Source organism: Argentina silus (genome assembly GCF_951799395.1).
Source record: "Argentina silus genome assembly, chromosome: 1".
Classification (NCBI taxonomy): Eukaryota; Metazoa; Chordata; class Actinopteri; order Argentiniformes; family Argentinidae; genus Argentina; species Argentina silus.
Genome location: NC_139655.1, coordinates 29505855 through 29533744, shown reverse-complemented (window position 1 = coordinate 29533744; position 27890 = coordinate 29505855). Strand labels below are relative to the sequence as shown.

Below are 27890 nucleotides of genomic sequence, written 5' to 3'. Positions count from 1 at the left end.
AGCTCAGTTGCATCACTGTCACTGCTGTAACAAAGAAAACGGTTGTCAAAGTTGTGGGATATTCATTGGGCTTATTGTTCAGTATGCTATACATTTACCCTCGTCCATTGTGAATAATACACAAATGTAATTTGAGGCTGCAGGGTGGGGTGAGAGGGGAAGGGAAGCTACAGGGCATGAGGGTTTTGGCTTAAACCAGCATTGGATTGATATGAAACAAGGACAGATGTGGTTTGTGTTCGCTCACCCAGGTTCAGTGTGATCCTGTCAAAAGCAACGTGTCTGGGCCGTATCCCACTACACTTTAGTTAGGCTGAGTCACCTTAGCCACCACAATGTTACACAGAGGATTGGAACCACATTGTCTGTGGTTGGACACAAAACCCTGCTTTGTACTTCAAGGAACTTGACTGTATTACCGTGCCTCACGAAAAGTGTGATGTCCCTATTCTTTGACGGTTTTTGTTGACTGATACACAATTTAATGTACTGTTTCTCGAAACTCTCACAAGCCACATTGCTTTGATGTTTTGAACAGTTTTGGGCTTACATGCCATACAGGACCCTGCTGTCATGATCTTCTCTCAGACAACCTCTCAGATTACTGGGAATTAATAAATAATTCCATCGGCAGCACTTTTTGGGGGATTTGCTAAGTGCTGTTGTGTGTGATACGGTGCATGTTGGGTCTCATCTGAAGTTTTGATTCATCTGATGTATGGGTGTCAAGTTTTGGATCTGACACCCTGCGAAGTGATGCGTGATGGGAGTCTGTTGTGTTTGGCCCGACCTGATAGGTACGTGCATAAGTGGCATAAGGGTAAAGAATAGGGGTTACAGTACATGTCCCTACTATATTTTCGGCTTATAACATTTTTCACCTTAATATACGTTTGACAGTGAGAGCAACTGCAGAGAGTGAATTCTCATTCCTATCTGATGTATGCCTGTCGGATACATCCTGTTTTGAAGGGGCATCAGTCTAACCTGAATGTACAAGATAAGTACACCCTACTCTGGAGACACGTATCTGTATCTATGGTAGCAGGCTTGTTATTTGTTTACCAATCTGTTACAATCCTCGTCCTGTAGCACTCCTGGCAATAACAAGACACCAGCACCAAACTAGGATGAATAGATGTTATCCAGAGTGCAAAGTCATGGGCAATGAAATGTCTGGATTTGGAAATAGACCTGCGCTGCCATCGCTCTCAATCTATCACTGGTGCCTCATGGTGCCAGTTAGACGTCTTCTATGTATGGAGGAACCTTCGTCAGAAGCCCAACTAGCCAGGATGCTTGGGTGTTTCTGCATTCAACAATTCTGCAACAATAAGATGGCTTAAGCAGAATCATATATATATACATACTGGAAACCTGAAACCTGAAAACGATTATTTATTTATTGTCATGCCTCACACCACATAAACTGCATCATCTCATGGGACCTAACTGGGACTGCATTATAGTTGTGGCAAAAATGCATTAGCAACCCTTGTGTCACTTGTTTGTTTGTTGAATAAAAAATACTTTTCTTTTATTGGGATATTGATCTTTTACACACACAGGCAAAGAAAATGTTTATAAGAGCTTATTGGGCAAAACCATATCCAATTACTACTCAATCAAACAACATTACAATCATTCACATTTTATAGATTTGTTTGTGTTTCCAAACATATGTGAGAATCCTTGTTAAAGAACGCACGCACGCACGCACGCACGCACGCACGCACATACCATAAAGAGGCACTAAGCAAACAACATCCTCCTCTAGTGTTAAAGAATGGATAGTACAATGCTTTTAACTTGACTGAGGTCCGTGGCTTGTTGCAGTGGTTTACAATAAATGCATGTTGACAATGGTTTCATAATGCTAATAAGCAGAGGAATATAAAACATCACTTTGGGTCCCCAAACCTTTCCCAATTTGCTTAAAATATCGGGAGAAATCAATCCAAATATGCTATGGAAAATACCTTTTCTGAGATTGAGAGCATGCCAGTGAGATTACTCTGATTTAAATCCCTTTAACTGCTGTTTACTACAAGTTTAAGAATCCTATCGTTTGCTCAGTAATGAATGAGACAGTCCAGAAAAATATCAAAATTACTAATCTAGTCCTCGATAATCTAGTTCCCCCCCCCCACCCCCCAAATCCAATAATGCAATCAAAGTACATGCAATACTATAAATGGACACTAGAGGACAGTGTATATCAACATTTACGGGATATGTCCTTCCGTCACCTTAACTTGATATTTAAGCCCATATGATACATACAGCACCTTTTCAGTCTGAGGGATTCATGCGTATAAATACTGTTGATGGTAAAACAAATGTAAAGGCAGTCTAATCATCCAGATTTCCATGTTTAAAAGCCCTCATAACTATAATTTCCACATTTTAGAGGTATCTGAATTTCTGTATGACGCTCTAAAATTGTCAATGACATACTGAATTGCACTCACTCACTGAGCAATTCAATTAACTTTAATGCTGAAGACCAAGTACTTTATGCAGATGGAAAGCTAATTGAATTTTCACTTGTTGAGAACAGTTAATCCTTAAATCATTAGTTTCGGTGTGAAAATGACTTCCAAATCCTCTTAAACGGATTAGTCCTTCAACCGAGTGAAACTTAAACAGGTTTGGGCGTTAATTATGGTAATGTTGGCTCAGTTAATGAGGGACATTCAACATCTGATTACTGTAACAATGTAAACAATACCACAGCAGTGACCCTCTTCAAGTTCCTGACATTGCTGATTGTGTGGCAACAACATGCAGTACTGTTGTTGCTGAAGTTGTGCAGTGCTCTCATATTCAAGTAAATTCAAATACAGTCTTTCTAAAAACATAATGCTGTCTATTTTTTTTCTATGATCGTCTTCCTTTTTGCTTTGATACTGTGGATATCCGCTGGGGTGTGTGTGAGCGTGTGTCTTGTGTTTTTTGAGAATCTGTGAATATGTGGAATGATTTGAGTGAGAGCTGAACTGGGGTGAGCTGTGTGCTGATCAATTGGTCTCAGCTCACTACCTCCCTACACTGCTGCAGAAGCCTAATGCCTGATAGAGAAGTGAAGGTTTCAAATGAGGAGACGGAAAAAATCCACTCGGTGCAGGATAATGGTTATTTGACTCAGGCTGGCAGTTTCCATTCATATTCACAGAAACTATCAGATGGACATGTGATGCAACTCAATGGCCAAGACATACTGTATTTAGGGCCTACAGTAGGCTATCACTGCACCAATGGCACAACAAGCGTTATCTACTGGGTGAAGAAACATGTTGAAACTTATTGCGAAATCAGTTGATATGAAAATGCCACCCCATAAGTACGTATTCAGTAAAGTCCTTCTTTTGGGTCACACATGCTGCCATATTAGGTTAATTTCTGTCTATTTCCGGGACCTTCTCTCCACTGAGTTGTACCCACCGAAGGTAAGTAGGTATAACAATCTTGTAGGTTTAACAATCTTTCATGGCAACCACATGGGAGTACCAGGAAATGTAATATAACATAACAGTACAATGCTGCCCAGTGACAGATCTTACCACTGTATTCTGTTTCCCCCCTAAATACAAACATGTGACGTAATAGATGAAGGTGCTCATGTACCTACCAATCTATAATACGGTAATTACATGGTAACTAACTACAGTACACTGGTAGTTACTCAAGTATAATGCAAACTAATGTCAATTAAGTCCCAAATTGGATCTTTCCAAGCAAACACCATGTCAAAGTTGGCGTTGCATAGTAAAGGACCTCACATGGTGTGTGTGTGGTCCCTGACACCTTGGTTATAGGGCCCCTCTCCTGCAGGGTCACACTCTGGTGAGTTCAGTATAACAGAGGAGGACCAGGCCTAAACCAGGCTCCCTGAGGCCTGACTGGACTCCAGCTGGACTCCGTTTGTTGACTTATGCCATGGCTAATGCAGACCCAATGCCTCCACACTAATCTCTAAATCTGTGTGTGTGAGTGTGTGTGTGTGTGTGTATGTGTGCATAAGCCCAGTGTATATGTGTGTGTATATGTGTGTGTATGTTGTGTGTGCGTGTGTGTGTGTCTCTGTCTGTGTCTGTGTTTGTTTGTGTACAGATACAATCATTCCACCCTGAATTTCCTTCATACAACATTCCATCAAAATGATGATTGCCTAATGATGACATTTCTGCAATGTATGTCTAAAAATGGTTGCAAAACAGTTTGAACAAACTTTTGTAATTATTTGAAAAAATCTCAATCAAAAACTTAATTCACACTGCGTTTTGTTGACACATTCATGCTCTGGTGAAAATTAATCTTACATTTCAGACACAGGGCATTACATTTTAATACCATCTATTTCTCTGCAATAAATCAACATTCATTACGTTGAAAATGAATTTCTAGCAGATGAAAACAAGAACAGAAAATAATCAAATCTCTAGTTGCTTTCAAAGACCATGATTGAGGTTAAAGTTTGCGTAGAACATCAATAAAACATTGATTTCTTTGTTTACAGGCTCTAAAACAGACGTGATGGTATTCAAGTAAGATCAAAATTAAAGTAAAACAAATCGAAATCGAAATGTATTCTAAAGTACTGCTGCAAATAAAGGATTAACTACTTCGTAGTGCATGAAAAGGAAAATTAATGCAAAACTCACTGTGGAATTATTATAATCAAATGATGTTTGGCCATATCCAAGATAGCCTGATGATGAGGTTTATAACAAGAGATATAAAACGTTACATGTCTGCAACTATGATAGCCACCCCTATTACATAACTATCATCTCAAATTAACTTTTAAATTGTTTCATGATACCCTAGAACCCCCCCGAGAGTAAAAGAGTGAGAATAAGTCGAACGTGGCCCCTTTTTAGTCTGGGAAAGTGTTGCATTTTAATTACCCAATGTCATCAACATTTCCCCTCTACAGTGTCAGAAGGGACCAAGCTGGCACGGGTTCCCAGCCATGGTTTCCTGTCCTCTCCGCGGTGGAAGGAGGCTGGATTTAGGATGAAGGTCTTAGGAGTCACATGGACCCAAGTTTCTGACTGATGTCCAGACGCTGGTGTTACACAGCTTTCTCCGGCGTGTGAAACAGAGGGTCTCACATTGTTGTCAAAGTTTGAGATTTTTGGGCTGTTCATTCAGGTTTTGTCTGATTTATCCGGAATTAGATTTTGGCTTTACTTAGTTGAAGTGCAGTGACCGATTTCACCTCCAGTTTTAATCATGTTGCAAACTTTTTTCAGCAACAATTGAAGTCAATTTTTAATTGAAACTTTGAACAGCTGCAGGAGATAACCTTCATTGTTATTTAATCAAAATGACTGAAGAAAGCAAAGCAGAGCATAGAGCTGAAAGCGGGAAAGATTTGGAGAAACAGCTCCGTTTGCGAGTGTGTGTTCTGAACGAACTTTTGAAGACTGAACGGGACTATGTTGGGACACTGGAGTTCCTCTCGGTGAGTTTTAAAAGTGTATTATTTATGAATGAAATATTCAATCTCTCTTAAACGCCTGGCAAAGGAAGCCTCAACAACAACAAAAACTTTAAGCTAGAGGCAGAGATCGTGCGGGTCACATCAGAGCCCGAATTGTGCAATGCCTGTCAATTGGTGATGGTTAAGCAATACTTGTGTATTTCGTTGTAAACACGCAGTTTTTTGATGGGAGAAGCCAATGTTGATGTTTTTCCAGCTACACAACTGAATCTGTGTGTTTGTTGCAGAGTTTCAGACTAGCTTGTAGTTCTCAAAGAAGATTTACTTTTCAGATTAAGTGTGAGAAATTCTGAAAGCAACCACATGCAGGCACACTGATTTGCAAGCTCCAGTGTGATGGATTAATCCTTTTCTCTGATTCGTTCAGAAATAAAACCTCATATGCTTGGCAGTTTGGTAATATTCTGCTTGCAACACTGGTACTGTAGCTACTTATAGACTGTTGATGTGTTAACATGTATCTCTTATATAAATGTGTGTATATTTCCTCATTTCAAAGTGATACATCAGTGAAACTCTTTTGTAAGTGTTCTATCTGAAGATAACAATTCCCTCTTTACATAATGATGCACAATATGTTGCCTATATATATGTAATAACTACAAAGTAACTATTCAGCTTGAAACGGAATTTGTCCAGTCTTCTTTTATTACTGGTCAATGAGTCACTGTTTTATGGACCCTACTCTAGGCTCAGTAATTACATTCAGCTTACCAGTGTAATCATTATACAGTGACTGCATGGCATAATAGGCTAACTTAACATAAAGCGATGCCAAGGCAAATATAATCATCCCTCCCAGTGAAGGCATCAATAGTCTAGTCACAGTGTGACTGTGTGGCATCCACAGAGAGTCTCAACAGGTATAGGGTTATTTTTATTCCATCCATAAAATTGGTCTGAAACTCACACAGCATAACAAATACCTGGGAGTGGAGTCTTCGCCCTTTGCCAAGAGCTGGAAAGGGGCACTCTGCCAAGGACGACACAGGTGGACACAAAATGAAAACCACCTGTGTTGGTCCATAGCTGGCTGCACACCCCTGTGCTGCTCTGAGCGCAGTACTTGGCTGCAGTATGAGAATGACGTGCTGTCAGCTTAATGGCATTACCAAGAAAACAGCCAACCTCAAAGGTAGGCAGGCAGGAAGGAAGGGCAACTCTCTTTTAAAAATGCTGCCTTGTTATGCGTAGCGTAAAACAAAATAGAGTTGTTAGCGTCTTTTAGGTATTTAGGAAATTCATTTTCTGCGGAGAGCTATGGATGTCGTATGAGATGATCGAATATTAGGCCAAGTCTTCATGACAGTAAAGGTGACATAATGCTTATGTTACTATTATGGATGTGTTTCGTATGAGGTCAGTCAACACCTGCTTAGACCTGAGGAAAGCCCATTAACATTAGAGAGTCATAAGCAACAACCCAAAAGGCAGTTGGTCAGACTAACCTCATGTTCTCTGGACAGACTTCCTACGGTTTTCTCAGCAGTTTGCTTTCTCAGTACGATGGGAACTTTGCATGGAAGTGGGGTTGGGGGGAGGGGGGTATACCGGGGGGGGTGGGACGCACTATGTTGTGTGTCATTAAGAAAGTTATTTCCGAGGCAACATGTATTTGTGTACTTTCCTCAAAGCCAAATGGTACAAGGGAGAGAGAAAGGCTCTCGATCCGCCCCAATACTGTACAGCCTTTTCCTAGAAAACCATCTCATCATTCCATTTAGAGTAACGAAAGGAGGCAATTGCATGGGAGTCTTTAGGGAATGTGTCCTCTCTCCAGGGTTGGGGAATGCAACCCTGGCGCCCCTCCCCTGGAGTGTTGGAACTGGTATTCATTTAGGAGAAGCTCCTCGGGGGATGGCTTTCCTCCTTGCCACTCTATCCTACTTAGACTTCAGATGTTGTAGTTGCAAATGAGATTTCAAAACAGAACAGGAATGATTGCATTCCTACCCATAATTGACAGCTATTATTTGTTGGTGCCATGTTAGTGGCACCAACGAATACATTGGTTTTAAGACACACACATACAAAATGTAATTTTACAACTAAACTACAGTTCTGTGCTTAACACATATATTCATACTAAAGTTAGCAAATCCTACTGACACATCAAGGCACCTCTTTGCTGTCTCATAATTGGGTCCTCTGATGTTGATGAAAGCCCCAAGTTGTAACTCCTCTGTGTGACAAGGGGGCAATGAGAGAGAGAGAGAGAGAGAGGGAGAGAGAGAGAAACTCGTCCTCTCTCATCATCTGGAGATGCTGGGAAGCGTCATCTATCTATGCGATACTCTGGGGAATCAAAGGCAAACCCTGATCACTTTCATCTGATCTCCTTCATGAGGAACACACACACACACACACACACACACACACACACAAAGATTTTAGCAAAGATTTTGAGCTTCAGTGGCTCCCAACCTGTCATCAACCTTGTTGTCAAACCTCAGTGAAACTTTACTGTAAACAACATGTGAGCATCCTCTAAGAGGGCTTTTTAGAGTGTTTTGGGGGGAAGGAGGTCGAGAGCTTTCTACCCCACTGTGTGGCTTTTATGGTGGGATAAGCCTGAAGACACTGCCTGCCAGGAGGGTGAGAGGGAGAAGTTGGGGTAGATACTGCTAGGAGGGTGAGGGGGAGCGGGGGGGGGGGATACTGCCACGAGGGTGAGGGGGAGAGGGGGAGAGGGGGAGATTGGGGCGAGGGGCGGTTGTTGACGTGAGTGCCTGGGCCTGGTGCCTTCTCTTGTAAAGCATATTTCCTGGTGGAGGAATTCCTGGGAGGTTAGGAAATGCAGGGGAACAATGAAACACCGGCCAGTAGCTTGAGTTGAACCCAGAGGAAGGCTTGTTGCTGCCGATCTGCTGAACCCAAAAACAATCTGCCATCCATAACAACACATACAACTGAGGCAGTGGGAAACTTGGAGGGCTTCTGGTCCCCCATTCCCTCTAGAACAGTGCTTTCCAAATGGTTGGGCCAGAACTCACCCCTCGGTACCATCCCTTCTAGGTCACTGCATTAGATCGGGCTGTGTCTGGGCCTACTGTTTTGTTCACTGTACCTGGAGGGCTCACTAGAAAATGTGAATGTTTTAAAAAAAGTCAGGGTAAAAATCATTGGGAAACGCTGCCCTAGTTGATAGCATTAAAACACCCTTAAAGCATTTTTAAAAAACTATTACTATTACACGTACTGTCTTGGCATAAAATCACAGTTATCTGTCATGCAGAAGTTATCATGCAGAAGTTATCATGCAGATGTTAGAGGAAGTCTCTTAAAGGACTCAGTCTGAGATATCTCAGGCCTATCTTACATAACGGCCGATTATAGATGGAGATAGTGGGCGGTGTTGGACACAAATATTTATCTTGGACAACATGGGGTCAATAAAATGACATTCGCTTTCAAAAATGTCTTGTTGAAGGGGAACGGATGAAAGGATAAAGTCAATACTTGGTCCTCATTCAGCTCCTTTGCAACTCTGGTGGTTTTTTTAACCACCGCACCGTCTTCTGTAAATGTTTTGCTTGACGGTGGCCTTGTTGACGCTCTTATTGAGAAAGGGGGACATTGGAAACCACTCAATTGTCTGACAAGCACTTGAAAATGTTATGAGTAGGGAGGAGGGGGAGGCTTTTCATGTCCTACTTCGATGGGAAAAACAGAACCAAAGCTTTGGCTAATATATTCCCTGGGGCCTTGATATGAGTTAAGTGTTCCCTGTGCAGCCCCCCCCCCCCCCCCCCCCCCCCACCCATTCGTCTGCATCAGCGCATGGAACAGTAAAGTGACCCCCTCATGTAATGTTTTCAAAACCTTGATAATCCAGCTCGTAAAATGAGAATAACGTTAAACGAAACGTGACTCAATAAATCTGGACTGGATCTCTTTTCCAAATGCTAACCCATCAACTCTCATATCCTTAATCCCCCCCCCCCCCCCTCTCTCTTTTTTTGGTCTCTCTATATTTGGTTATCCCCAGACATTCTCCTGTAGTGAACAACCATAAAAGTGGAAGACCTGTGGTTGTTTTATGTTAATTGGAGCTCGTAAGTCAAAATGGTTGAACAGATATTGGAAGCCATGCAGGCCTGATGGGAAAAACAGACAGGCAGTTGATCCTCTCTCGCTGGCTCTAACAGACCCAGGTGTCCATGTGAACCCTGTTAGCTGTGTGTGTGTGTGTGTGTGTGTGTGTGTGTGTGTGTGTGTGTGTGTGTGTGTGTGTGTGTGTGTGTGTGTGTGTATGTGTATGTGAGAGAGTAGTGGAGGCTCACTTCTCTCTCTGTCTCTCTCTCTCTCACTCTCTCCGGGTTTGTTTACATCCAGGCTGGCCCTTCCAGGCGGGTGCTGGCTGATGATGATGTTGTTTTTGCGTGTGACACATGACCGGTGGTGAGCCCTATGGGGGGTGCAGGGGAGTTAGGGGGCGTCCATATCCTCTGGACGGACAGGCAGTGACCTCAGGGTCATGACCTCTTGTTCCCCATCCCCTTCCTGTGCGTTAATCTTAAGACTTGCCTCCAACAGCTTCCCCCATGCCCCCTGATGTTCTGGCGACAGGAACGGAATATGTTGATGATCAGTGTGTGTCCTGACTTGGTGAAAACACACACACACGCACACGCTTACGAAACACACTGCCACACACACTCACACACATGCTGTGTGAACAGACTCCGAAGAAAAATGTCTCTAATGCCACCATGATGATCCGTCATGCTCATAGTAGACCAGTGGAGGCTGGTGGAGGTAGAAAACGGAGGACGGGTTCATTGTAATGCATGGTGTGTTCGATACCGTTCCTTAATCCGTTCCATGCATTACAATAAGCCCGTCCTCCAATTCCCCCCACACCAGCCTCCAGTAGTAGACTCACACTTAACTTATTTGATTCTCCTCCACCCTACTGGGGCATAAGCGCCTGTAGACTGTTAGCCAAGGCTAGCAGGAGTGCCCCAGAATGATTGACACATGAGTGGAGGGTCAAGTGAATCCCTGGCTAGCGCTTCTGCATGTCTGGATGAATAGCAGGCAGGCAGGCAGGCAGGCAGGCAGGCAGGCAGGCAGGCAGGCAGGCAGGCAGGCAGTGCATAAGGAGGAGGGGTTCATGTCAGGTCCTGCCTCTGTAATAGGCAGTGATAAGAGATTGTGCTGTAATTGGAGTACAGGCATGGCGCAGCCTCGCCCCCTTTACCCCTCTCACCCTCTCAGACGTATCTGTCCACCCCCACCACTCTCTCTGCCAGCCCCTCTCACCTCTCCTCCTCTCCCTCCCACCCACCCACCCACCCCTCTCACCTACTCTCTCTGGGCCAAACAGTAGCCTGTAGATATCTCTCTCTCTCTCTCTTTCTCTCCCCCCCTCTCTCTCTCTCTCTCTCCCTCTCTCTCTCTCTCTCTCCATCTTTTCCCTGAGTCCCACAGGCAACACCAACTGCATATGTTCCATCCATTATTGCAGATGCTTTGTTGACATGGAGAGTATTTTTCCCCTCGCTACGTGAAGGATAATTAAGATTCCTATCTCTCTAATCAGAGAGCTTGGCCCATTTTTTTCCCCTCACTGAGTCCCGTCCAGAGGATTTCTCATGGAGGGTGAATTTTTAATCAGACCCGGCTTGCCTCTATCTTATCCTGAGCTTAGACAGAGCTGCCTCCCCAAGGTTTAAAGCAGGCTCATTCCACACAAACACTGTTGTGTGTGTGTGTGTGGGGGGGGGGGGTGTATGTGTGTTTGTGTGTGTGAGTGTGTGTCTGTCAGGAGTGTATGTGTGTGTGAGAGAGAGAGGTGTGCAATGTTTTTCCCGTTTCCTTTAATTCGATCCGGTCAGCCTCTCTAGTCTGACAGAGGCAGTTTCTCTCCCTGACTGTCCCCTGTGTGAGGCCCCTGAACAGAGGCAGTTTCTCTCCCTGACTGTCCCCTGTGTGAGGCCCCTGAACAGAGGCAGTTTCTCTCCCTGACTGTCCCCTGTGTGAGGCCCCTGAACAGAGGCAGTTTCTCTCCCTGACTGTCCCCTGTGTGAGGCCCCTGAACAGATGCATCGTCTCTCGTATTCTAATTTCACACCACTGGTGCACAAACAGCCTGTTATTTTATGCTACCTTAGTTCAAGAGGATGTAATCATCTCCACCCCATTGTTTGTTATTTTCCGTCTGTGTGTGTGTGTGTGTATGTGTGTGTATGTGTGCGTGTGTGCGTGCGTGTGTGTGCACGCGTGTGTGTTTGCACAAACCTAAAAGCCAACTCAGGCTCTCTGGCAGGGTTTGAAGATGAACGATTGCCGGGATTAATTTGCTGATAGGGGAGCACTCTTGTGGAGAGCTGTGTGTATCAACCAGGTGTACCCAGTTCCCATATCAATTAGAATGTCTGAAAGGGCTAATTAAGTAAATACCTATCTCCTCTTCTTGGGCACTACTGGGGATTTGCCTTCTGGATATATTTTTTATCTTTGGAAATGTGGGAGACTGCAGGGGTAATAAAAAGCCAGAGGTAATTCATTGTTAAGCATATTTATTCATGAAAATGAACCAAAAACTTCTGCATAAGAGTCGTCAAAGTACAGTAGTTGTCCAGTATGCAATAATATGCTTCTGGCTTGGTGTTGGTGTTTGTGGAGACTACTTTACCTCCTCTCCTTGTGAATGTGACACACTGTAAGTCCTTATGATGGTCTGGAGCGAGTGAGTTCCTCTGCTTTTGTCTCAGTGAGCAGGATTTCCTTCCTTCCTGGCCCTCCCCTCCTTTACATTGTGCTCCATGTTTCCTGCCTCCCCATCGCCATCAACCCCCCCCCCCCCCCCCATACACACACACACACACACCTCCACCTCCACCCCTGGGCCTGTAGAAACACACATGCCCACCACGGAAAATAGACCCTCAGTGGATGGGGTGGATGAGTGATTTGGGTATGGTATGGTGGTGAGCCACACATAGGTCAGAATTCACAATGTTTCATTGTTTACACTTATCTCAAGGATCGTATCTAACAGACTGGAACCACTAAAATCCGTTATTTCAGTTTGATGAAGCCACAGATCAATGCATTGTGTCTAAATGACTCCTTCACACAGTGAACCTGTCGGCGGTGGAACTGTAGAAGAGAAGGGTGTCTCTGTGATTCTGCCCCCTGCCAGCTGCCTGGTCACATGGTCCCTACGTGTCACAAGAGTGGTAGGGCACCGGTGGACACTTGCGAGGGCCGTGTGAAACAGGCATCCTCACAAGGGGCTCAGTGTTCGGGCTGGCATGCTCCCCTGCGGGCACAGGGCACAGGGCACCCCCCCCCAACCCACCTGTCCAGTCCAGGGAGGGGGTTGTGATACCAGCCTGCCATCTTTCAATGTGCTCTAATGTTGTCATAATGTTCACGACAGATCAGACATTCGGAAACTGACTGTCCATCCTTTCCCTATCGTTTCTTCACATGGGTGGTAACTGCATTTACACAATGACAAGTGTTTTTTCCCCCTTTCATTCTGAGGTATCGCTTTCTGTTTCTTGACTCAATTGCTTTAATTTCAGTATCGGTTTCAAATGAGGTGTCCTCTGGATGTTCTGGACACGTCCCTCCCCTGTGAGGGCCACAGTCACACTCTCCATTTGCTGCACGTCGTCTCTATCCCCTGCATGTGTAATGGGTCAGAATCCATAAACAGACACTGCTGCTCAGCCAGACGTGGGAAATTCCGCTTCCCCCTAAATTCTTTAATTAAGGGCTTGGCTGCCATGTGCTAGTGGCTCGGGGAGGCAGACAAGTGTCCCTGTGTCTGTTTCTCAGAGCAGATGTCTCTCTCTCTCTCTCTCTCTCTCTCTCTGCTCTGTTGGCTCCTCTAGCCCTGTGGGGGCCGTTTGTCCTTAGACTGTAAAACACCCACGACTGGCCCTTATTTTAGGGACAGACGGACAACCAGACAGCCTCCACGCCCTCTTTGATTTATCATTGGCCTTTCACCTCCTTTATGGGCCCAGGGTTGTGACGTGTGCGCACCCAATTTTGTCCCATTCATAGAAGGGTGATTTAATTGTCGGAAAATGACCATGAATACGACGTCCAAAGTCTCAATCAGGCCAGACCACCCGAAAGAAGGTCTCTCAGGCTAAAAATTACACTGTTATACTTAGAAAGTTTCCACTTCATCCCTCTGGATATCTCCATAGCCATGATTCTGAAGTTGAGAGGATGGTGGTGATGGCGATCGAGGTGGTGGTGGAGGTCGTAGCGGCGGCGGCGGTGGCGGTGGCGGCGGCGGTGGCGGCGGTGGGGTCACTGGAGGTCAACCCAGATAAACAGGACTGAGGACATTGGGACAGTGGACGACACTTGCCATAGATTCATGCTGGCAGTCTCCATGCAGACAACCAGGCAGGAGTTCCATTGTGAGGGTGTCATGGTGGCACTGTCTCTGTAGGGCCACTGCTCTGTCCATTCACAGATACAAAAGGTGGCGTAGGGCCCAGACCCCTGGGACGGGCTTGAGCGGTTGACTTCTCAGCAGCGTTTGGTTGGCAGACAGGCTGTCTATGGGGCCTAAGGGGACTAGGCAAGAGAAGACAGAGTTGTTGTTCTTTTCTCCATTGACTGTGTCCAACTCTTTGAGTGAGGCGGATGGAGGGGTGGCTAGTGAGCCTTGTCCCCCCTGCTCCCTGTTGCTGCTGCTGCTCCTGCTGGGTTGAACGGCATACGTCCCCGTTGGAGGGTTTAAAGACCCAACACGGTAATCAAATTAACAATCTGGACTTGTGACAGTCATGCTTGGGAGAGTGTCAGAAGATTGGAGACTGACAATTCTGCTAAGTCATCTTGGGATCCGGTGGAGTGTGCTTGTGTGTGTGTGTGTGTGTGTGTGTGTGTGCTACCATTGTGAATCTCCAGCTATCAATCTGTAATGGGTTGCTCCGCTGCACACACAGATTGAACTATTAACTGAAGCATGCTGGAAGTGATGGGACCTGATTTCTAATGTACTGGAGGCTAGTCTCAGGAGTTGTTACCACGTTTCACAAGCTATCAAACTTCCCTTAATACGCAGGTTTAAAATGGGTGGTCGTCTACGGGTCTGTACAGGCTGAAATTGAGCCTATCCTAAATGGAAAGACCTCAAAGGCATCGTGTACACATCTCCCTCTGGTATAACCACTTCAAATGGACATACACATGAGATGTTTCATCGTGTAACGTTTCATTCCAGCTTTGAGATGTTGTCCTGGGTATCAAGGTCATTGAAGGGAGACCACTTTCTCTTGTCCCGTCGACGTTAATCAGGACGGAATAAAGGAGGTCAGTCGGCTACTGATGCCAACGTGGCGCTGAGCCTTTTATTATGTTTTTGAACCTAGATTCTGTTTGGTTATGTTTATGTTGGTAGGGGGGGGAACACTGTTACAAGCTGTGTGAGGCACATGAGGTCTGCCTCGAGTTTGTGTTCCTTGCCGTGACTTAATGGTAACAGTGTGTCAGCGTACAGTATGCCCAGACTGGCTGATTCCTTTAATGACAGTGATTAAGTGTACCGAGACAGACAGGCTTTTGTACGTTAAAAGAGGATCGTATGTAAAAGACCTCCTCTCTTGTCATTAATAAAAACCAGAGTAGGCCCAATATAGAGCCAGATGCGCCTCGCCGCTCCCAAGATGAACAAGTGAACATTCCTCTCTGTATTTATAGTCTGTATTTCCTGTACACATTCTCACTGGAGGAGAAGCGCTGTCGGAGCACTCTGGGAAGGCTGCCGGCGGGAAGCTTTGGGTCCTGGAGGTGTCTTCAGGCCTTAAAGACGGGCGTGTCTCACTCATGGTAACAGAGGTTCTTACAAAGGACTGCTTCACCACCCACATGTCCCCTGGCGTGTTGTTCTTGTGTCTGGTCAGTACTTATGAATGAGTGTGTGTGTGTGTGCACGTGTGCGTGTGTGTGTATGTGTGTGTCTGTGTGTGTGTGTGGCTCTGTGTGTGTATGTGTGTGACATTCCTCTCTACTGTAGATTTAAGTTCAAACAGCCCTGGTAAATGCAGTTCCTCACAGCAGGAAGCATGGTAAAGGCACCATTTGTTTCCCAGGAGTGGGCGTCTTACACACACACACGCACACGCACACACAGACGCTCGCACACACACACACACACACACACACCCACACACAAAGGTAAGGTATAGAAACAGGTGCATTGGGAACTTGCCTGAGGATATGAACATTAGTTCATGCTGGTGAGTGGTCACAATGCTTTGCAGTTGCCCCCCTTGTCTCGCACACACACACACACACACACACACACACACACACACCATCTCTCTGTTCCAGAGAAACTGACTTGTGTGATTGAACTTGTCGGTCACGTTGTTCAACATGCTTTCACAGTCCACTGGTTCACTCGGCTGGGCAGTGTGGCGGGAATAAAATGCGTCTGTTGTTTGTGTCTCAATCTCTGGGACTCAAAGGCCTTTGTCTTCTCTCTGGTTGTAAATGAGAGAGAATGTCTGCTCACACTCACGCTGAACTGGAATAGATTGTGTTCCATCAAAACTGTGTCCATAGCCTAGTTTTATCCATAGTCTGTTGAGTATAAGTTACCACAGGCTTTCTAATTTCTCAGCAAAAGAGACTGAATTTCAAATGTAGGCCAAAATGTGTCAAGAATTGCAGATGCATTGGTTGCTTAGTCCAAGGAAAATCTTTGTCCTGGATGTGCGTGCTGCCAGTCAGTGGCCCAGTTTGGACAACAAAGAGAATCACTGAATCATCTCTGGACAAAGGGGACAGTTTCTCCAATGGAGTCTGAGAATGAAGAGTCTATTCACTCCAGCAGCCCTGATATGCTATACCTGTGACCTGGACCATTATATCACAGTGAACGGTGTGTGAATTGACTGTGTGAATAGTGTGTTATTATCGCTGAATTCCACTAACGGCAATAGAACTTGGGTTAGAAGAGACACAACTGAGTGAGACATCCTGATATGAAGAAACACAGCTGAGTGAGACATCCTGATATGCAGCTCTATGTATTAAACACAAACTACCAAAGAATTCCGGAACTCTCACCACCTATAGTGCCAAGTGTTTTATGTGGTATTTACCTAGCAACAATTTTGGTAAATAAAGTCGCCCATGGCACTCTAGAATGTTGACAATTTGGGTGACTTTATTCACCTTTGGCTATCTGTCTAAATTAAGAGCTGCTACAATACTTGTCATTTCTGGGAGAAGACAGTGTGCTGTGAACCACACCATCCTCAGAAACTGTAAAACAGTGTTTTATATGTAAGAGGAGGAGTATCTGTTTTCTTGCCCCCCCGATGGTTTTAACCTAAATGTATTAACAGATGTGGAGGCGAGCTTTGTACTTGACTCAAAGTAATTTCTGCAGCATGGGAGCAGTTAGATAACTTTTTCTGAAAACAGTTTGCTGCATTATTCTGTTCTGGCACATCTATTTAGCTCTTTCTCTCTCTCTCTCTCTGGGTGGGATATGTACTATTCCCATCACAGCAAATACTGCATGTGTGGGGTAATTGATCATGAGAGTATTGTAAATGAAGCAAGCTCTCTCGCACGCACGCACGCACACGCGCACGCACGCATACACACACACACACACACACACACACACACACACATAAAGACAGAGTACATTAATACAGCATTAATACAACATCCACCGTCTCCCTCTTGTTGTCTTTGTATTCCATGGGAGGAGCAGGGGTGTCCATCTTCGTCCTATAATTGCATCACTGTATGGCTGTGTTTGTGTCAGGAAGCAACCGGCATGTGTTCTTGCCAGAGTGTCCAGGGTCCTCTTCTGTTTCCCAGAGAGACACAGAGATAAAGATTTAACACCGGGAGTAGTTAGCCTTCCGCCCATTATAATGCTGGTTCAGCTGGGAGGAGATGTTGGGGGCCAGCGTTGCATAATAGCCATTCACACAAAGCCCTGGCCTTTCGCTCAGGAACTAGGCAGGGCCCAGTGTGCGGTCTTACAGTAAGCGTTCCGTCGGCATGGAAACGGCAGAACTCTGGAGCCTGTCCATTCCTTTGCCCTCCCTCTCTCCCCTCTATTCCCTCGGTGGCATTCAGACTGATTTGGCCGCATTCTTTCAGGGGTCAGCTTTAGGCCTAACCCTCATAGCAGTGGTCTCTAATAGCAGTCCTGAACTGATCTACAGGGTATGCGGTCTTATCTTGAATGGATAACCCACAAATCAGCAAACAGACAGGTACCCCATAGCCCAGGCTCATGCCCAGAACAGAGATCAGAAAGCAGGCGTCTCTCCATCACCCCACAGTGGCTCGCACCCTGAGAGCTCCTGCGGTGCTGGATTGATGTCAGGTAAAGCACATGCAGTGATTGGCCCGTCCCATTCATCATAGCCAACAGATGGCTTCAATGGCATAATGCGTTCTTTAATGGAGTTTTAATGTGCATCTCCACCCTCAGCTATCTGGATGACATTCAGAGGGATACTGCCGGCTGTGCTAGAAGGAGAGGAAGGGAGGATTAGTGTTGAAACAGACCTTAGGGACCAAGAAAGCAGTTTTCAGGGTGTGTGTGTGTGTGTGTGTGTGTGTGTGTGTGTGTTTGTACATTTGGTGTTGAATTGGTCATTTTTGGAACTGTAGATTGCACTGCAGGAGGGCTAAGATTAAAGACACTTCAAGAGGAACAGCTGATGAGAACTCAAGCTGTGCAAGATAGTGGCCTCTGCCAGGTTCCACTGACGGAGGAGATATTAGAGTGGGGTTGGTTCAGTGAGTGATCTCTTAGAGCAGAACATCTTTGTCATCTGGACAATGTCAAAAAAGAGAAGATTTACCGCTGTGGACCACCATTGGTAATAGGAGAACTAGGTCTACTGGGTTTGCCCAGTCTGGAGGCGTTGGATGCCATATTTGTGCTCGGTTTGACTTTCCGAGAACTACCCACGAAAAGTACAGCACACAACACTGTTATCCAAGTCATGTATCTCTGTTAGTCTCCTAACTTCACCTTTACCTTCCTCTGTCCCTTCCATGGAGACCAAGAACCTGCCAAGGAACATCATTCAAATTAAGCCTCAGAAAAGACTTGTAAAGTGGCGCTCTTGAAGTCGACTTGCATCCTGGTATTTGTCTCTGGTATTTGATAAAAGCGTTTTTATTGAAAGCGTCCGTCTGTTGCTCCCTGGTTGTGGTCACGTAATCCTAGACTGGGACTTGGTCCCTGGTCCCATTGAACTGCGGTGATAAAAGTCTGCTTTTGATCGGCGGCTGCTTCCAGACATGCAGATTTTGTGCAGAAAGCACATCCGCTCCTGGAGAACAGAATGTCTCGTTTTGGGGATGGAATGGCCATTGGTGAATTAATATGAGGATGGAGACATGTGTTCCTTATAACTTCTGGGCTGTGTCTGAGACCTTTGTGAAGTTTCAGAGACAGTCAATGAGGCTAGCAGCTACATGCTATATTGTCCATCCTACAGTCTACAGTATGTACATTATATTAGTGTGTTAGGCTACTTGCTCATACCTGTATGTTGCTAAGAAAAAGCTTAGCATCTAGGCTCATCCACAGCCTCATGGTGTGACTAACCTGAGGCTGACCACAGTGTGTTTGTACCGGATGCTTGTCTTATTGTCATTAGAGCAGGTTTTGGGCTACTCACTGATGCCTCAACCTTTTGATAAGCACATCTTATTTACTGATTAAACATCTTACTTACTGATAAAAACACTGTTTATTGTGTACACTCCTAAATACGCTTTTGAGTCGCGGTGTCTAATCAGCATGCCGTAGTAAACATCTGTAGTGCTGTAATGTTATTGCCATCTCTCTCAACATATGCCTCTTGAAGCTGTGAATGAATTCTGATTATCACATGCAGAAATATAACATGAAGAAATATAAATTACACTTAAGAGACTCTTCAGATGAAAAGGTTTCGCAATTAGTCTCTAATGTCATACTCTGATGACACGAAACCGTGTTTAGATGTAAATGAACGGCACATTTGCTCAGCGAACATCTCCAGTTCTGTCAGAGGGGCTGTTGACGTCTTCTCCATGTGTGGAGGCCTACAGATTAGATTAGACTTGCTAATCAGATGCTAATGATAGTCAGCCGCTGAGCGGTGAGGCGAGGCAGCTAGAGAATGGTAATCAGCGTGAAATAGTCCTTCACAAAGAGTCTGATTATTTAGTCAAGTCGTTTCCATCCATGAGCCCAGATTCAAGCATTCAATTATCCAGTTCTTTTTCCCCCTCATGTCGTGCTTGGAGTCGATTCGGGATACAATGTGATCTCAGTTGGGGAGATATTTTAGTCTAAGCTTTCCCCCCCCATATAGTTAATGTATTTAATTAGTTAAGGATTGCAAAAACAAATATTTAAAATGTGTAAAGCTAAACACAACTCAAGTTCTTTATTTTACCCCAGCAATGTGTTCCATTGCCTATCTCATCCACTTGCAGCTATAAAGCCATGTGTCATGGTTCAGTGTGAGCAATGCAAACAGGAAATACTTCTGTACTTGTATGGGTCATTAAGTTGTTTACATGAGTTGCGTCTGTTATCAGGTACGCTGTCAAGGCTGTCTCTGCTCCCTAGCCATGCTAAACAACAGATGGCATGACAGCCCCAGAGGAGCAGTAAGTGGATGTCCAGTTATTCAGCATGTTAGACTAATGGTCAACCCAAGTCACATTTTTAAGATGGAGAGGAAGCCCCCTGTGGTGAGAGGTGACAGATGTAGAATGGCTCCCTGGATTACAGCGGGTGGTCGGATCACACTGTCTTGTTGTGTAGTGTTAGATCATGTTGATGGCGCGTGATGCGTCATACAGTACGTTGCGTTGTACCATGTTGTACCATTGAGTGAGGTATTGTGTTGTGTCGTAATGGGTTTTGTTGCAATGTGGAGGGTTCTGCCTAGTTAGTGTTTTGTGTTCTGTAGTATGGTGTCAGTATTTGTGAGGTTTAGTCATATGGTTTTGTCATGATTTGTGTGTGTGTGTGTGTCTGTGTGTGTCTGTGTGTGTGTTTGTATTGGGCGTTGGGGGTCATCATAAACCTGTGACAGGCCGGTGATTGATGACCTGGTGACCCCTGTCGTTGTCATTACCTCCTCTTCAACATGAACCTGGGCTCCGAGATGACTACTCCTGCTGAATGCTGGGTAATCTGTCTGCCATGGTGACACGTCACTGTGGAGGTCAGACCGTAGACTGACCCCTTGTGACCTTTCTCCCTCCTCACCCTTTCCCTGACCCGTCTCAGGCCAGTCCCCTCTCTCACTGCTCTAACTAGGAGATCCTCACTCCTCACTGGACCTCACAGTGTCTATGGAACCACTGTCCCCGTTCATAACGTGTCATTCTGGAAGGAACTTTCAGCATGTGTGACAGGACAGGACTCTTAAGTACAACATGGTGGAAAATTAAATGAATACACAAATGGTCTGATATTAGGCCAAGGAAAGTTCTGAGTAGCTTGCCCCTGAGTAGTCCTCTTATGAATATTTGACAGCAGTTGAATAGAAGCTGGAGTGGTTCTTAATGTATGAACATGCAAGGGTGTTGGGTAGAGATAAGATTTGAGAGTATGAAATGCAATTCATCCTCGATGCTGTGCCGTCTTTGAGCTTTCGATTTATCATCAAAATAGGATTTGCTGTCGCTTTTGTCATCTTTCACCATGTCTTCCTGGATATGAAGTGAATTTGGGGACATCGTCATCAATCTTGGCTAAATCAGTGTGCCACAGCTTTGATGTTCTTACGCTTACAGAAATCAAACACCCTTAATTCCAAACTGCTACAGTATCGAAATGGTGTCACTTGTTTGCCTTTGCAGTGACAGACATCATACCTTTTGAATATACTGCCTAGGGCGTGGTTTCTCACATGGCGGGTCACAGCTTAAATCCTCAAGGGTCATAGTTGAAAATTCTCGCTAGAACATTTTTATTTTGTCCATTCGGTGGGCCTCAAGAAAGTGCCTGAAGCGTTAGATCGGCAGCCAAGTACCTGTAGCACAAAGAAAGTCTTGAATCGGCACTATCCTAAGGGAGTAAGTCGGAACCCTTCTCATCCATCTCAATTCACACAGTGTTAGCTTCCATCCCACTCCCACCCCCCAGCTATCGTGATGATTGCGACCTCCTTTGAAAGGCCATGCACTGCAATTATTAGGTGTTTTTTTCATCCAGAGCAAAGATCAGCTTTCACATGTATCAGGTGTCCATTGTGATGGTTAGCAATTTGCTCTGGCACTCAAGTGTTGCAGCTGCACACTGGGCCTCAAATCTGCTCTCTACTTTGGGCTGTTAAACCTCCAGCATCAAGTACAAATGGTCAGGCGCCAAACGTAATTTAATCTTGGACAGAGTTCAAAAATGTTAAATGTGTTTCTTTTCTTTTCTTCTTCCTCAGGTGTTTCTACACCGTCTCAACCAGTATGCGGCCACGAAAATTGACAAGAACATCACAGAGGAGACAGTTAAGGTGAGTCGCTGACCCTCTGATGTCGCTAATTACTATGTAATTAAGCCTCAATGTCCCTGACATGTAATAGAATGAGTCCTTTTGGCTCTGGTGCTACACGTAAACCTTGTTTTCATAATGTAATCCAATAAAAGGCCGGAAATTACAGCCGAAACCAAATAAAGCAAGGCTCTTGTTTAAGGGACTCTTTCAACCCAAAATAGCCGGGTTCTGAATGAAGAAAGAAATAGAGGGCGATACAGGAAGCAGCTGTAAATATATTCTATTTATAAATGAATCCGGCTGGAGGAGTGTGACAATAAAGGATGCGTCCTCGTGGTGGGAGTGTTCGTGACTGTCGCAGTGGGCTTACGGAGGGTAAACATGCATTCACTGGACATTTATGTCCCGTGTTTTGGAACATGTCTGCCCATCCTGTGTTTGAGTACATGTTGTGCAGGGAGGAGTCTGGAGGACAAGGTCAGACGGGGGTCAGGATTCTAGAATGTCGTGTTACCAAACATGTGCCCTTTCCGCATGGAATGAGAGCTTGAACTCTCAGATAGAAACCCCGAAAATAGTCCCCTGGTCTTGAAGCTGTGGCGGTCCACCACAGGGACTATAGGGCCCCTCTCCCCATATAGTGTCAGCACATTATTTAGTAGTTTACCATTGCCACATAAATTACATGAAAGCGAGGCAAAATTGAATCCCACATGAAGGCAAAGTTCAACTTTCCATATGATGGCGCATATAAAATGTGTCCCAATTCATAATTGCTTTCCATTAAAATCTCTCTCTCTCTCTCCAGCTTTCTTTACTGTGTGCTCAGAAATGCTCATTCCCTCCCTTAATGTTGGAATTACAAGATTATCTCAAGTCTCAATGTTCGTCTCAAAGAAAACCTCATGCATTCTTCTATGACCATGTCTCTTTGCTCCAGACAAGTCCTGTGTCCCAGAGTTGGCGTTACCATGGCGTTACCATGTCTCATGTTGTGTGCTGTTGTGTTCCCTCAAGGTGTTGTTCTCCAACATTGAGGAGATCCTGTCTGTGCACCGTGACTTCCTGTCCATGGTGGAGGAGCTGCTCCAGCCGGACCCCCACGCTCATCACGAAGTGGGCCGCTGCTTCCTGCACTTTGTGAGTCTCACAGGTTCTCCGGACCTCACACATTCACACACCCTGTTCTTCACTTGGTCGTCAGGACGTCTCCAACCACGCTGTCTTGCGAAAACAAAAAACGAAACTTGACTTTGTTTGTCACGAGACGAGACAGACAGGCTGTTGTTACACATCTCACACTACAAGAGCATTGCAGATGTTTACCTAATGCAGATGTTTACCTAATGCAGATGTAGACCTAATGCAGATGTTTACCTAATGCAGATGTAGACCTAATGCAGATGTTTACCTAATGCAGATGTTTACCTAATGCAGATGTTTACCTAATGCAGATGTAGACCTAATGCAGATGTTTACCTAATGCAGATGTTTACCTAATGCAGATGTAGACCTAATGCAGATGTTTACCTAATGCAGATGTAGACCTAATGCAGATGTTTACCTAATGCAGATGTTTACCTAATGTATATAGGTAGCCCTCAGATGGGCTCACATTAAACAAGCATCGTTGACGGCTGTGTGCTCCGAGTTAGAGCGACGGCATGGGGATTTCGGTATGGCCGCTTTTCCCCTGCTCTATCATGGCCACCTAGTGACTCTCCTTATTCATTGACTGGAGTCCCTTGCAAAGTGTGGTTATACTACAGAGGGGAGAATTCCAATCCAATCCAAACCATCCCATTCTCTCACTCTCTCTGTAGTTATCTCTGTGTAGTGCTGCCGAGGAGAAGATAAGATAGGCCTTCTGCACATGTTTTAGATTTATCTCCCCCTGGATTACCCATAAGCACCATGGAGATACTGCACATGTGTGATAGGGCTGATCCAGCTCTCACATGGACTCCTGTCATATATCATATTTCTTTGATGCAGAGCTGGGAGATGGGCCGGTATATCATAGACTTCTGAGAGTTGTAAATCTAGCCACATTGCTTTTAAGGCTCAAGTGGATCCTCTCTGTGTATTCTACTCCACTGTAGACCTGTTACAGGTCTCCATTTTGGCTTCAAAAGCCTGCGGGTCTGATGCAATGACAGTGTGTGTGTTTTCACAGGTGTGCTTGCTCATATTAAGAGATGGGCCCATAGCCCCCATGGTGAAAGTCCCCTCTAATTCAGAGCCTAATCTAGCATGCATGACTTTTGGACGCTCGTATTTCCATAGGTGAGGCCATCATGTGAGGCTGCCCAGCAGGGAAGATATTTCTCTCTCTCTCGCTCTCTCTCTCTCTCTCTCTCGCTCTCTCTCTCTCTCTCTCTCTCGCAGCCAATTTCCTCATTCACAGTGATGAATTGTTCCTCCTGTAGGAGTTCCTAGAAAGAGTTGCAATTCAAATTTGACAAACAATACAACCTAAACAGATCTGACAGTGGTTATTGTAAGATCTCTTAAAGGGATAGTCATTTAGGAATGCTTTTTTAATCATGATAACTTGCTTGTTTTAGCAGTCAATCATAACCCCCTAAACTGTAGTGAATCAAACTAATTCTCCCCTGTCTACTCTCCAGCTTTCCAATTAATTGATAATGTAGTTTCGGTGAACTACCCCTTTAATTGATCCAATGCCAAAGGATACAGTACACTATTCTTCATTCAGTGCACGCACGCACGCACGCACACACACACACACACACACACACGCACACAGAGTCTTTGAGCTCATGCTCCCAACCCTCCCTCCATAAGTTACCATATGATGATCTATCCTAACAATTTGTAGTGTAGTTTTAGAGGAGAATACATTAAGGTTGAGCTAAATGGCTGAAGACTGTATTTACTGTATGTGCTGCTTTGTAGTCATAGTGATTTAGAGGCTTTGTGGGTTTCTCCATCTGCACTACCTCAAAGACAATGGGGTGTGAATGGCATGGGAACTAATTGGGGAAAGTGGCTTTGCTGACTTCTCCGTCCTATCTCCCTCTCTCTGTTTTGTCTCTCTTCTCTCCGTTTCTACTCTTATTTCTCTGTCCCTCCGTCTCTCATCCCTCCTCGTCTTGCCCCTTCTCTCATATCTTCCTCCATGTCCACTTCTCTCTATCTCTTTCATTGACCTTCAACCTACCCTCTCTCACCACCCCCCTCACCCTTCTCTCCCTGTGCATCTCTCTTTCCAGAGGAGCCGGTTTCAGATTTATGACGAGTACTGTGGGAACCATGAGAAGGCCCAGAGACTGCTGCTGGAGCTCAACAAGATCAGGACCGTCCGGACATGCTTACTGGTGAGGAAGCCCACCCCACACACACACACACACACACACACACACCTTAGCTCAGCCATACTGTACGGTGTTAAACCCAGTGTCTTCCACTACGATTGGCAGATGAGGATGATGAGTGACCCTGCCCCTATTTCCTGTCCCTGTCATAACACACAGGGAGATTATCATGTCAGCTAGGCATTGTCAGTCTTGCAGAACAAAGGAATGACTAAGCATACCCTTCTGGCCCAGTAACCTGTGTGTGTATACGATTATATGTGCGTGTGTGTGTGTGAGTGTGTGTGTGCGTGCGTGTGTGTATGTGTGTAGGTGTGTGTGTGTGTGTGTAGGTGTGTGTGTGTGCGTCCGTGTGTGTGTGTGTATATGTGTGTAGGTGTGAGTGTGTGTGTGTGTGTGTGTGTGTTTGCGTGCCTATCTGCCTGACTGTTTCTCCTACCCCTTCACGTCATGGTGACTCAGCGCGTGCTGTTTGAGGATGTTTCCTTTGTCCTTGCTACTCACACATCCGTCAGGTCTCTATGGTTTGTCATGTCATGCCTTGCCCTTTCACCCTCCCACCCCTTCACCCCCCCACACACACAACCGTATCACGGCCTCCATCCACTCACGCTTTAAGACCTCTGTAAAAACAGAGAGTGATGAAACCGGGGACCTACAGCATTGCTTCGCTTCCTCTGGAGGACTCAGTATCTAGGACCACAAACAAACGTTTTCAGCCACACACACACATCTGAGGGATCATTCTGTGGTACCATAATTACACAGCATTTTCCATATGGATACGAATCCTATGAGTTATAGTTCTCATAATTGATGATGAGAGTATTGTAAATTAAATGAGGCAAGCACACTCTCTCTCACTCACTCACTCACGCACACACACACGCACACACACACACACACGCACACGCACAGATGCATAGAGATGCCGTAACCATGCCTGAGAGCTCTGTGTGATTTAGTGCTGCCGCATGCCTTTGAACTTGGGGCGCAGGCGGAGGGGGGGTCTTAATTGAATTTGATTTAATGGTGGGTTTATAGCCCTGACCTTGGGGAGACCTGGCCTTGCACCAGGCGTGTGAGGCTCATGTTACCCAGCTTACCTCGACCCTGGCTTGGGTTTACAGACCTCAAGTTACCCTCTCACCTACACTCAAGCCTGGGCATAACGGACCTCAAATTACCTCCATTAAACTCTAAACCCCAGGACCACCACATGACACGCAGCCTTCCTAGTCTTTTATGCTGAGTCAAGGTCGTAATTGAACACTATGTCACAATCATGAACCTCTGGCCAATGGCCATCAGGATGACCCCCCTGACCTGACCTCAGCTCTAGGGTGGACGACCACTTTGATCGACCGCAGAAGGGATGAAGGGATGGATATAAAAAAGAAAGTGATGATATTGATGCTCATTTATTTTCTTTTTTATTTCTTCACCCACCCCCCCCCCCCCCCTTCTGCCCCATCTACTCTTTTCTTCCCAACCTCCCCTCTTCCTCCTCTCCTCCTCCTCTCCTCCTCTGCCTCTCACCATCAGAACTGTATGCTGCTGGGAGGCAGGAAGAACACAGAGGTCCCTCTGGAGGGCTACCTGGTGGCTCCCATCCAGAGGATCTGCAAGTACCCGCTGCTGCTCAGAGTGAGTCCATGTTCTGTACCAGGGGAGGCTGGTGGAGGCAGAAATTGGAGGCGGGGCTCATTGTAATGCATGGAATGGAATGAGGAACGGTATCAAACATGTTGTGGGGGGTGAAACATCCAAACCCTCATTACGTGAGTAATAATACCTAATTCCTCATTACGCTCCATGCATTACAATGAGCCAGGCCTCCCATTTCTACCTCCACCAGCCTACACTGTTCTGTATATACTGTCCCGTACCACGTCCTCTAGGTCTAGGATCTACCATCCTCCTCCTCCTCCCCTGTCCTGTATCATTCATATCAGCCTGTCTCTCTCCATCATGAAGCACTGGGGGGTTTATATTCTGTCTCTTCAATCTGCCACACTGTCGTGTCTCTGCTTTAGCTCTCCGGGTAGAGCCTCACAGTCCTGTATGAGTAACTCCAGCCCTGCCCCTAGCTATCACATTCACTGCCCCACTCAGCGGTTAAACATACTTCACTCCTGCTTCACTCTCTGTTGATGTTGGGTTAGCTCTGCCCCATGTCAAAAAGTCAGTGAAATGAAAGAGCGTTTTTTTTTTTTTTTTTTTTTAAGCGAGCATGCCTGCACTGTCGAAGTTCATTAATGGAGTTGAGATCTATTCATTCACGCAGGCGTAATCTAAACAGCCGCCGGCACGAGGAGGGAGATGTAGTAGTAACAATAATAACGATAGGAACGTAATCTGATTCGCTGGCATGTGAAGTGCTGCAGCTGGAACTGCCGAGGCCTTCCTCTCTGTAAATACCGCAGATAGCCATCGCTGGTCGCAGAACTATCCAGAACGCCCTACTGTAACTGCCACACTGAGACCCGGTGTTTAGGCTGGCCCCGTAGATTGCCATCTCCCTCAGCAGACCGTGTCATGCAGTAGCCGGCCTATTATGTAGTGTAGCTAACT

At 45.5% G+C, this 27890-nt stretch overlaps 1 protein-coding gene across 2 annotated transcripts in view; it reads left to right on the top strand.

Annotated features, from left to right (window-relative positions):
- Positions 1-5332: 5332 nt before the first annotated feature.
- Positions 5333-27890, top strand: part of prex2 (phosphatidylinositol-3,4,5-trisphosphate-dependent Rac exchange factor 2) — a gene marked incomplete at its 5' end in the record, with an annotated part of 104656 nt that continues 82098 nt past the window's right edge. For both annotated transcript variants that reach the window (XM_083667064.1, XM_083667063.1), the window contains 5 exons: positions 5333-5470; positions 21925-21996; positions 22996-23118; positions 25215-25319; positions 26862-26963. In XM_083667064.1, coding sequence (XP_083523190.1) covers positions 5333-5470; positions 21925-21996; positions 22996-23118; positions 25215-25319; positions 26862-26963 — 540 coding nt within the window. The remainder of the gene's footprint in view (positions 5471-21924; positions 21997-22995; positions 23119-25214; positions 25320-26861; positions 26964-27890) is intronic.